Source organism: Lithobates pipiens, unplaced genomic scaffold (assembly GCF_037356315.1).
Source record: "Lithobates pipiens isolate NorthernLeopardFrog02 unplaced genomic scaffold, aLitPip1_a1.2 Scaffold_16, whole genome shotgun sequence".
Taxonomy (NCBI): Eukaryota; Metazoa; Chordata; class Amphibia; order Anura; family Ranidae; genus Lithobates; species Lithobates pipiens.
The window spans coordinates 238301664-238313894 of record NW_027507748.1 but is presented as its reverse complement, the minus strand read 5'-3'; the positions used below and the strand labels follow the sequence as shown (position 1 = coordinate 238313894).

Below are 12231 nucleotides of genomic sequence, written 5' to 3'. Positions count from 1 at the left end.
TGGCTCCGCCTACCTCCTGCCTGATCAAGACATACCCTAATACATTGTTGGCCCATGTCAGCCTTGACGTTCCTTTCTCTTCCTCCTGCAGTCAGGACAGGTGGCGTCTTTCCCTCTGGCTGGTCTAAAGACTGGCATTCCATCCAAGGCTCAGAGTTAGACACATTTCCTCCAGAGAGCCCAGCAACTGGTCCTCGGGGCAGCATCATGCCATGGTTAATAACAGCCAGATTTTGGGGATTTCTGCTCCTGCAGTCAGGGTCCCTCTGTGGGAATTCTCCCTAATGTGGCGGCTGCTGGGGGTTATTGTGCGCAGCAATATTTTATATAAGAATGGGATGTATTTTATGAACAAGAAAATATTCCATGAAACAGTTTGCAACCAAGATGGCTAAAAAGGACCAAAAAACACTTCCTCTGAAGCACTACAAAATACAGTATGTTCTTTTTTTTTAACGGAAAGTATTTGCGTGGAATGTCTTTTTTGGAATGTCACAAATCCAAAAACAAGGTGTTTATTCAACTATACTGGATAGTATAACTAACCATACAAGTTCTTTATGGGCCTGTTCATCCAGAACTGGGAATATTCAGTATACAAATGATGCAGCTTAAACTTAGAATCATGTTTTCAAGCTTGCATACAGCTGTTTTGAATTTTCTGGTCCTCATCTGTGATTCTGGATGGCGTAAAATAATAATTTGCTTAGTCCCACCCACTATCTTGAAATGATAAAATAACCATTTTGCTGGAAGTGAGTACATATGCAAATATCTTTTTTACAGGTAATTGAATTATGAAAGAGTTTCCTCATTTATTGTATTAAATTGTATATAGGCATGCATATGCTTGTTCCTTATTGATGTAATAATCTGTTATTATATCTAACGTAATTTAACATATGCACAAATATGTGAAAGTCATTATAAAATTAACAAATCTTGAGAAAAAAAAGATATAAGTAATATATTATTTTTATAATATATATTATTTTTATAAATGTAATTTTTTAATTTTTTTTTCAGAACTGCCTTATTTAAAGAGCTGTCTGGAATTACCATGGAATGTCCATCTGGTTTAGTCTGTATTATTATAGCCAGTATTCTACTAATGAATATGTCATGCATAAAGGCCACAGGAGATAGGTGCCAATTGTCAGCAGACATTTCAGAATTAAAAAGACATTTTGAAGCTATTAAAGGTTTCTTGGTGAGTTTCAGTATTTCCCCTTCAAATAACTTTTACTCTTTAGTCACATAAATATAAATGTAAAAATGTAATATATTAGAATAGAATCCTTAGATGAACATGCTGCATTCTTTTTAGATTGTTTTCCTTTATTTTCACCTGATAGTTTTGCAGCCACAGTTGCCACTGAGGCTGGACTTCAAACATGCCTTTGCCCATCTCTGTTATATGGGGAGGAGGGGGGTAGAGATTATTATCATACAGAAGCAATATAACCTTCTCATCTCACATTAAGTGATGATGTGCATTTCTGATAAGATCAACAGGTATTTCATGTTCTGAAAACGAATGCAGCCACCACATCTACATGTTGCTTTTACTTATCACTTAGGCATGTGTATTTTTTATTTAAGTAGGAAAAATGTCCTAAATAAAAATGGGATACTCTCTTTGCTTGCACGAGGGCTAGGTTTCTGACTGTCATATTGAACCTTTAGATAATAACTCAGAATGCATATAAGGATTTCTGACATTATTCTGACAGCATTTGAAAGGTGGGTGTTAGAGTGCCTAAACTTCTACTTTAAGTTGTAAATATGTATTTCTTTTAAACACTCTAGTAACGTAGTGGGTATGAGATATGAAAACAAATAAAAGGAAGAAAACAATAGACATCTAGAGATATCTGAAATAGCTATTTACCTGGTTGTTCATTCTAAAGCCTTTTATACTTTTTGGAATAGTAGAAAAAAATGCTCATCCATTAATCCATTGTCTTCCTACAGCATGATGGAGATATTATTACAGACATCAGTCTTGTCAGAGAAAGCATGTTAAACAAGATACATGTAAGTTAATAAATTGTGCTTTAATAAAACATATGTGAATATAAATTAATGTTAACAAGGAAATTTAGTCTAAGTTGCAATGTTTCAGCCTTTTAAAAAGACGTTAAGCTGTTTTTGGGACTTCCCAATGGAGATGAAGGTTGCCATGTCTTTGCAAATCACCTGGCTGTCATGCTAATCCAATGGTTATAATACTTTCTGAAACACAGACCTGAAACAAGTATGCAGAGCTGAAGTTCTGATTTCACTCTGACTGCCCAATCTGCATGCTTGTTCTAGGTTGATGACCTAAAAATCACTGAAGCCAAAGACAGCAAGACATCTACAAATCATTAATGGAATCTCCTGCATTTCTTCCAGCACGAGTTTCCTTTAAGCATTAACAACATTTTAGTTATGTAAGTTATCTAACTATAGGAATAATTTTTAAATACAAATGTGAACTATAATATTATGAGTCCGAGCACCATTTTAAAGTGGCGTTGGGATCAGGGGCTTTCAAAGGGAGTGCATTTTTTAAGCCAGCTGTTGGCTTTCATGTGGAAGTGATATATTGTAGGTGGATGTGCTGCTGCCTAATTCAAACATGCCACTCCCCCCCCCCATGTGCGTCCCTGCCATGTATCTTGGGCTCAATGAGCCCATCGGTGGACCCTGGACAAACATGGCAGGTGCCAATGGGTACAGGGAAGGGAGACCTTTCCTGTTACTGACGAAGAAGTGACAAGTAAATTGTCACTTCTGGGTCCCCGAGTCACTTTTCCCAGCCAGCATGGCTGGGGAAGAAGCTAATGGATCATAATATGCATTCCATTAGCTTCACTGGAGGACAGGTGAGATTTTTTAGAACCCTAATGTCTCATTAAAGGGAACTCATTACTAAAAAATCATCACACAGAGGATGTTTGGTCTTTGAAAAAAAAAGTTTAATAAGGTTAATAAAAAAAATATAAAAGGGAGCAATAAAAATTAAAGTTACACCCAAACACCTAAAATCCCCCTGTGAGAAAGCTTTCAGCCCCCCACCCCACATGCACGTACCTATGTAGATAAATGCATTCGTCAGGGGTGTCTACTTACAAAAACATTGATTTCCCTAAACATGTTACAAAAACACCAAAAAATTGGTACTATCACTATTTTATTTTCTAGGGTGTCCACTTTCAGAAAATATACTATATAAAGTTGGGTGTTTTTTTAACTAATCTTTAGGCCTAAAATATTTTTTTAAAGATGTAAAAAAAAAATCAAAAATGGCTCTGGGACTGAAGTGGTTAAATGTTTACATTAAAAAGTATTTTAATGAATTATAAACAATAATACATTTCTGCACTATTGCAACTCAACCAGTTGCTAGCAATGGGAAATTATATATGCAGATCCATCACCTAAAAATGTAAACTTATTTGCAGCAGCATACAATTACAACGTAACCAAATGAAAGTGTGAATAGTGCAAAATACATATATACATAGGTTTATACGTTTGAACAAAGTACTTACTGCATTGGTAAGCAAAAAGCCAAATTTATATATTAAAAAAATATATAATAATATATAATAATAATAATAATAATAATAATAATAATAAAATAAACAAAGTGCCCACAGTGAATAATGTCCACTTAATTGGCAAAATGAACAAGAAAAATGCAGATACCAGGAAACATCCACCAGTGCTGATTAATGCTCTTTCATAAATTAAAAAGGAGGCCTACCAGCTCCAGTAGCCCAACAAAGAGGAATATTGCACTTGATATGATCAAGAGATCTCTCCCATATAACCACTCAGTACAAACACCCCCTGAAAGTGAATTGGTTTATAACCTGCACAATGTCAAAAACCTAATATTTCCTTTTTTTTGCTCTTCTATGCAAAAAGGGATGTTACCTTTTATCTCGATGTATATGAAGGTGTCATGTGTTAATTTGATGTTTTCTTACATTAGGTGTCAGAAGAATGCTGCTTTCTCTTGAAATTGGGACGCTTTTACCTTGGCAATGTTTTTCCTAACATTGAACTCTCTCACAAAAACATAAACGATAAAAAGCGCAGCAAACTTTTTCATAACTTGGCAAACGCTGTTCTTGGCTTGAAGACAGAACTCAGACAATGTGTAAGAACTCTAAACTTTTACCAGTTTGTACAAGTCACAATTCAAGGTTTTAGCTGCACCTCTTTACACTTCTTGGTTAACTTAATATTTTAACCCAGGGCAATAAAATAATAAATATCATTGTCATCTATAAAAAGAGCTGTAGATCTAAAATGTTCAAACCTTACTTGCTACAGCATAGTAAACGTGGAAACGGTAATAATATGTATTCTATTTGAAAATAACCTCATTACCATACAGGGCTGATAACTGACCTCTATGGTGTCAAGCAAAATGTCTCCAAAGGGTCACAAATGAGTTAAACAAAACATGTAAAGATTAAATGAAGGTTATGTATTCTAAAAGTTTTGTAATTTTTTTGTTTTGCTTTTTGTGGCTTATTCAAGAGATTTCCTTTCACTTCTTGTAATGTGAACACATCATAAGGTGTTAAGAAACCTCTCCAAAGTAAGGTAAATTCCCTTATCACCAGAACGAGTGTCCCTGTTGGAAAATGTCTCTTCTGTTGCTATTCTAATGACAACTGAATATGTTGTATTTTCCTTAATTTTCTATTCCAGTGGAAATTGTCACTAGAATAAAGAGAAAGACTCTCTCCAGGGGAGCACAGATAACAATGAAAACCCGAAAGAGGTTTTAATCCTTACTATTATAGCCAAAACATAATTGAATTTAGATACCAACAGCACTTTAAATGAAGACAAATCCAAAGCTATTTAAATTGATCTTGAAGATTTGTTTGGCTGACAATTCATATTCTTAAGATTATTACAATTTTGCTGAAATTGTAGTGCAACCTGGACAATGTGCATGACATAACATTTCTGATGGAAAGGAAGTCATTACATTAAGCTGTATCCCCAGGGTAAATACATTGCTGGTGATTACTCTCCTAGGTAAATTTGACAATGATCCAACAATCTTAATGTACAAATTGTCCCTCAATTGTGTAAACCTTATTTCTAAGCTGGATGCACATAAACCCACTACCCCTGTTATGCTTATTGTATCCTGATGCTCTGAGTATATTATGTTTTTATCCCCTGCTCTGCTTTTGGAATATTTGCCTGAAAGTTCATGGACAGTGGTGAAAAACTCAATGTTGTTTTGTCATTTATAAAAACTATGCAGGCCAGTATTTAATACTCTACAGTAAATACCAAAAAGCATTACAATCTTGCCCTATATGTTAGTATTAATCTTATAATATATGTTTTACAGTAGCCAGTGTCTTGATATATGGTATAATTATGCACCTTAATGTAAATGCATTTTTTTTTTAATCTAGCATTCTACCATGAGATGTCCTTGTGGAGAAAAAACATTGAGATTTATTGAAGAATTTAAAAGAGAGTTTTACGAGGTATATTATCCACTATATATATTAACTGCTTAGATCTTTGCAGCTAATGTTTAGTATTCATTTAAGGGCAAATGATCACGTTGCTAGTACAAGGAGCAATGGTAGTCTGCAATTTATTCCATCAAATTAGATATCAACTCTCAAATGATTCAGGCATTTGTGGGCTTATTTAGTAAATCAGTACAGAGGACAATAATGAAGTTATTAAAGATAAAAAACTTCAGATCATACTTTATGCCAAAGTTCAAAGCAAATTGGGTAATAGCTTTGAATCCTCTCCTCCCATACATGTCCTCATGTTCTTAGTGATTAAGCCACTTACCACCAAGTCATCATTTAGAACAGTGCTGCATAAAATATCCCACTGTTTGTGCTGTTTTGAAAAGGTGTAAACAGCTGTGGCAGGTCTTTGTGGCTGTCAACATGCAAAAAAGTATTTATGCATAAAGTGCCTATTTGAATAAAGCTATGAGGACATAATTTATTTTGGGGATTTTGACGATTGTCTCCTGCTTTGGGTATGTAAGACCAACTCTAGAAATGTTGTTGCTTAGTAATTTGAGTTGCCTGTGACTGTTTGTGCTGCAAATACTGGTTTCAGTGACACTGTCCAGCATTAGGTCCAGGAGATGGCTTCTGATTTTGCTACATGCTGCTCAGAAGAATAAATGTTGTCCATTGTAGTGATGGGATAGTCCTTTGACATCACTACTATTAAGAAGCATAGGCATAATTACATATGATAAACTTGTATCCAAAAAGAACATAACTTGTCCTTTAGACACCCTCAACAAAACACAAAAATTGTTTGGATGGCTGGACGAAGACACTGCTTTATTGGTTTCATAATACATAACCCCAACTGATAACAAATATCTGCCGGTCACAGTGGTACTGTGAGCACCCAATTAACAGAACACAGTATAATTGCATGTCTAGGGGCATTGCAGGCATCGGACTAACCACAGCTCACTAAAGGCTCACTTACACCTGCATCAACCTCTGCTGCTACTCTGAAAAGCAACCCACAGTGGATCACTTTTCAAAGAGTGTTTGAAAGGCAGCTAAAAGGCAACATGTCACTTCTGCATGCTCATGGCCTGTTTTAACCCTGAGATGTCTGCACTATCCGTGGTACTTCAGTCCTATGCAATTAAATGGGTTGGGTTTGGTGCCAATATTGAGTGCCCAATGTGCCATTTCACCATGGTCACAATGCACAGCATAGCAGGTCATAGCATATGTACAATACCTCCAGAATGTAAGGTTAAAGGCGGTGCTTAGGGGGAGGTACAACTTCAGCCAAATGGCCTATTTTTACCTCTCCCCAACTACAAGTATGCATGAGACCTAAGGGCAAAAAACAAACAAAGACTATTTGATTCATAGCTAGGCAAAATCTGCCAATAAAGCTGTGTCAATAATAAGAAAAGTAGGAGGGGGGTGTGGGAGTTTAAAATGAGTTAGGTCAGTGCCACTTGCACTCACTGAATTTGTTCCATTACTGTCCTATGCTTTAGTGAGACTATTCAGTGAGCATACCTGGATTATTTATTAAGTAAGCATGGTAATACCAAGCTTTCACAAGTCCAGGGTCCCTTTTACTGTGACTCAAGAGCCCAATTTTTTTGTTAACGCCATGGTCATCATTAAGTTGAAGGCTACCCTGGATGACCTGTACACATATTGTATAACTATCAATGGCTTGTACAAGTGTGTGCAATGCAAGTTTTTGCTCTTAGAAACTTAAAAATTTTGTATGTTTCAAGCTTAATGTCAGTCTTGCAATATCCTAAAGTTGTACCAAGCTAATGCTAAGTTAGCGATTTTTCTTTCTCAGTGCAAAAGCGATGCAGCAATAAATGCTTATTTTTTTTCCCTAAACTGAACTTTACTTTGGCCTTCACTACGTCACTATGTTACTGTATATAAAGTGCTAATTTACATAGTATCATTCTTTCAAGAAAGTTTTGGTAATTTTTTTTAGGTGGGAGATTAATATCTGGTAATTTATTTACCCCAGCATTGGGCAAATTTACTAGAATTTTTTTTTTTTCCCCCATGTATATACTGTATGCATTTTTAAACATACTACAATATCAATAGTAGGGATGAGCTTCGAGTTCGAGTCGAACTCATGTTCGTCTCGAACATTGCCTGTTCGCCTGTTCAGCGAACAGTGAACAATTTGGGCTGTTCGCGGCAAATTCGAAAAGCCGGAACACCCTATACAAGTCTATGGGAGAAATCTAAAGTGCTAATTTTAAAGGTTAATATGCAAGTTACTGTCCTAAAAAGTGTTTGGGGACCTGGGTCCTGCCCCAGGGGACATGGATCAATGCAAAAAAAAGTTTTAAAAACGGCCGTTTTTTCAGGAGCAGTGATTTTAATAATGATTAAAGTGAAACAATAAAAGTGTAATATTCCTTTAAATTTCGTAGCTGGGGGGTTTCTATAGTATGCCTGTGAAGGGGCGCATGTTTCTGGTGCTTAGAACTGTCCCTGCACAAAGTGTCATTTGTGCAGGAAAAAAAGTATTTTAAAAAGCACTTGCGGCTATATTGTCGGCTCCCCGTAATACAGAGAACACTCAATGAGTGTTCTCTGTATTAGCCGACAATTCATTCATTCATTCATTGATAAAAAAAAAGCGTGGGGGTTCCCCTAAATTCAATTACCAGGCCCTTTAGGTCTAGTATGGATATTAAGGGGAACCCCGCATCAAATAAAAAAAAAATGACGTGGGGGTCCCCCTAAAAATCCATACCAGACCCTTTATCTGAGCATGCAACCTGGCAGGCCGCAGGAAAAGAGGGGGGACGAGAGAGTGGCCCCCCTCCCTCCTGAACTGTACCAGGCCACATACCCCCAACATTGGGAGGATGCTTTGGGGGTCTGTGACCCCTCAAAGCACCTTGTCCCCATGTTGATGAGGACAAGGGCCTCATCCTCACAACCCTGGCCGGTGGTTGTGAGGGTCTGCGGGTGGGGGGCTTATCAGAATCTGGAAGCCCCCTTTAACAAGGGGACCCCCAGATCCCGCCCCCCCTGTTTGAAATGGTAAGGGGGTACAAAAGTACCCCTACCATTTCACAAAGAAAGTGTAAAAATGGGCGAGGTCACCCATACGTTACTAGGGAACCCCTGGCTTCCCTCACCAGCGTCAGAGGGGCGGGGTCAGGTTTCGGGTGGCCCCGCCCTCCTAATATAAGAAATGTCAGCGCTGGAATCCCCGCAGTGTCTCCGCAGTAGAGACAGAAGACGGATGTATGGACAGCGCTGGACTGAGAGATCCCCCGTCGCTGGATATGATCATCCATCGCTGGACCCCGGAGATTCGTCGCTGGATAGCAAGAGTGGATTAGCACCGCTGGAATCTTTTTATTTTTTTTTATTTTTTTTTAATAAAGGCATTTTTCAAAAGTGTGTTTGTCTTATTTAACCATTTTTACACTTTCTTTGTGAAATGGTATAGGTACTTTTGTACCCCCTTACCATTTCAAACAGGGGGGGCCGGGATCTGGGGGTCCCCTTGTTAAAGGGGGCTTCCCGATTCTGATAAGCCCCCCGCCCGCAGACCCTCACAACCACCGGCCAGGGTTGTGAGGATGAGGCCCTTGTCCTCATCAACATGGGGACAAGGTGCTTTGAGGGGTCACAGACCCCCCAAAGCATCCTCCCAATGTTGAGGGTATGTTGCCTGGTACAGTTCAGGAGGGAGCGGGGCCACTCTCTCGTCCCCCCTCTTTTCCTGTGGCCTGCCAGGTTGCGTGCTCGGATAAAGGGTCTGGTATGGATTTTTAGGGGGACCCCCACGTCAATTTATTTTTTTAAATTTGATGCGCGGTTCCCCTTAATATTCATACCAGACCTGAAGGGCCTGGTAATTGAATTTAGGGGAACCCCCACACTTTTTTTTTTTTATCAATGAATTAATGAATTGTCGGCTAATACAGAGAACACTCATTGAGTGTTCTCTGTATTACGGGGAGCCGACAATATAGCCGCAAGTGATTTTAAAAGACTTTTTTTCCTGCACAAATGACACTTTGTGCAGGGACAGTTCTAAGCACGGGAAACATGCGCCCCTTCACAGGCATACTATAGATACCCCCCAGGTACCACATTTAAAGGAATATTGCACTTTTATTGTTTCACTTCAATCATTATTAAAATCACTGCTCCTGAAAAAACGGCCGTTTTTAAAACTTTTTTTTGCATTGATCCATGTCCCCTGGGGCAGGACCCAGGTCCCCAAACACTTTTTAGGACAGTAACTTGCATATTACCCTTTAAAATGAGCACTTTAGATTGTGAACATTCGAGTCCCATAGACTTTAAGAGGGTTCTAAAGTTCACACGAAGTTTAGGTCTGTTCGCAGGTTCTGGTGCTAAGAACTTCGGCTCATCCCTAATCAATAGTCATATATTGTGTATACAAAAATATGTTGAGTGGGGTTCAATACATAAAACAGGTACATCTCTAAAAACCTAAAAGATCTCTGGTATATAATGAGATAAAGGATGTTTAAGGTGCTGGCTGTGAAGTCGTTAAGTTAAACCCCAAAATAAGTCCCAAAATTAGTGGAGTGCTGTGGGAAAAACTATGTAACCAACAAAATATCATGTGGATTGCAGCATTCAGGACTATATAATGTAAACCACAGCTTACAGTGGACCTTCAGTATTTTTTTCAACTTGCCATCTATTAAATCTTCTGCTGTTGTTTTAACTTTGGACACTAAAACATTTTTTTTCTGCCAGTAAATACCTTATACAGTCCACTTATCTTGTCTGGTCAAAAAGCCTAGGCTTATGACATCATGCACAGCTCTCTCTCTCTCGCTCTTGTGAGAATTTGCCAGGAAGGGGGGGAGGGTGAGTCATAAGAGGGCCAATGAGAGCTGTAAAGCTGGAGGTGTGCCTCTGTGTGTCTGTGTAAATCCAGGAAGTGAACAGGCAACAGCTTCATTTGCCCACAGTTAAAATGGTTGCAGCCAGACTCAGTGGAGGGACATTTCTGCAGCATATTTGGCAAGCACGGAATAACAGAATATATAAAATAATATGCAAAGTGGTTGGAGGGAAGCTTCAGAATGGCAAATATGTTTTTATTACAAATTATGTAATCCGACTGCAGTTCCTCTTTAAAGAGTGCAACAGTCAATAGTGAGTGCCCCCTTGGATATTGGTGGTCAGTGGTGAGTACTTCCTTATATGTTGTTGGTAGGAGGTTAGTACCCTCACAACATTGCTATTTGGTAGTGAGTGCCCCAATAACATTGGTGTTCAGTGGTTAGTGCTCCCATAACTTTGCTGCTCAGTGGTAGGTCTCTAGCCATTGCCTCCATCTTTTCTGGGTCCTTATGCCAGAACTATGCAAGTGCTGTTGGGCACTTCACCCAGGGATGCTGTCATACAACAGAGCATGTAATTCTGACATTCAAAATTAAATGCTCTGTAAGAGATCTTACTAGAGCCAGGGCACTTAGCAGGAAACCCATTGTATGTTTTCCCAGGTGCCTGGGTCTAGAAGAAATTACTATGTTGACCAGTAAGAGATAATTAGCGATGGTAAAGTTGAGAAGTACTGATTTAGTATAGCTAGCTAATTTTTCCAAAGTGTGATGATACAGCCCCTCTCCTTTATAGAGCTCCAGATACTTGCTTAGGTGGGTAACCTGCAGTAACTTTCCATAATGAATCTTATGGCAAGTAGCTTGATATGCTTTCTGCATGGATGTACTAGAGAGCAGTGCACAATTTTAGATGCTCATATTTGTCTCTTCTTGTATCTTTGAAGTTGGAGACAGAAGCTGCAACACGAAAAGCTGTTGGGGACTTGAACATCTTATTTCGCTGGATGGAAAGGAAATACATGGGCTGAGAATCATGACCTTGATGGAAGTAAAACTGCTACATAAAAATCAAGTTAACCTTGTTGTTCCACAGAGCAAAAAACACATTTAACATTTTAGTGGCTGTTTTTATTTTACCCTCTATTTAAAGGATAAGTGCAATTTAATTAACTCCCCACCCCTCTTTTCTTCTAATAGATTCCATTTATCCCTGCTCCTAATATTTATTTATAATGTTATTATTTATCTATTATTTAATAATATTTGGGTTATGTGCATTATTTATATAATAATTATGATATATGTATATATATATATATATAGAAAATGATATCTAGTATTAATTTGTTGTGGGTTGTTATGTATGATTGTAACTTTATATAGCTAAGTGAGATGCATACGTTTTTTTCCTGATATTGATATATACATATGTGTATATACAGTATACTATAGATATATATATAGATAGATATATAGATATACACTCACTATATATACATATTGACAGCATGCTTAGCTGTTTTGAGTGTAAATGTCAAAGGTCCCTCAACAGACATACATGGATGTTACCTGGAAGGCTCCCTGCAGAGCTGAACTGTGCACTCCAGAATAGGAATTCCATGATCCATGAAATTATACTTCCCAATTTGTTTTGGAAAACCTATATTATATGCAAAGAATTTTGTGGTTTATGAAGCCAGAAAATCACAATATATGACATATAACAATTCAGGCCGAAGAATTATACACCCAGGCCGAACAACATACAGCTACAGCTCTTGGGAAGTCCAACAACTGTTTCTCCTTGACTTGCCACCAAGGCAGCACATGCTAACTCACACTCCATGCCAGGGCAG

The 12231-nt window shown here is 38.0% G+C and overlaps 1 protein-coding gene across 1 annotated transcript; it reads left to right on the top strand.

Moving 5' to 3' along the window:
• The first annotated feature begins 387 nt into the window (after positions 1-387).
• LOC143984132 (interleukin-20-like) lies at positions 388-11403 on the top strand. Its single transcript, XM_077484442.1, has 6 exons — positions 388-437; positions 1027-1210; positions 1975-2037; positions 3986-4153; positions 5442-5516; positions 11320-11403. The coding sequence occupies exons 1-6, from the start codon at positions 388-390 to the stop codon at positions 11401-11403; spliced, it is 624 nt and encodes a 207-aa protein (XP_077340568.1).
• Positions 11404-12231: the final 828 nt, after the last annotated feature.

Excerpts from the sequence above, each read along its gene's own strand:
- LOC143984132 (XM_077484442.1), top strand. The coding sequence starts at position 388 with ATGGCTAAAAAGGACCAAAAAACACTTCCTCTGAAGCACTACAAAATA. Across the intron at positions 4,154-5,441 it reads AGACAGAACTCAGACAATGT|CATTCTACCATGAGATGTCC; the intron begins GTAAGAACTCTA and ends TTTTTAATCTAG. Across the intron at positions 5,517-11,319 it reads TTAAAAGAGAGTTTTACGAG|TTGGAGACAGAAGCTGCAAC; the intron begins GTATATTATCCA and ends GTATCTTTGAAG.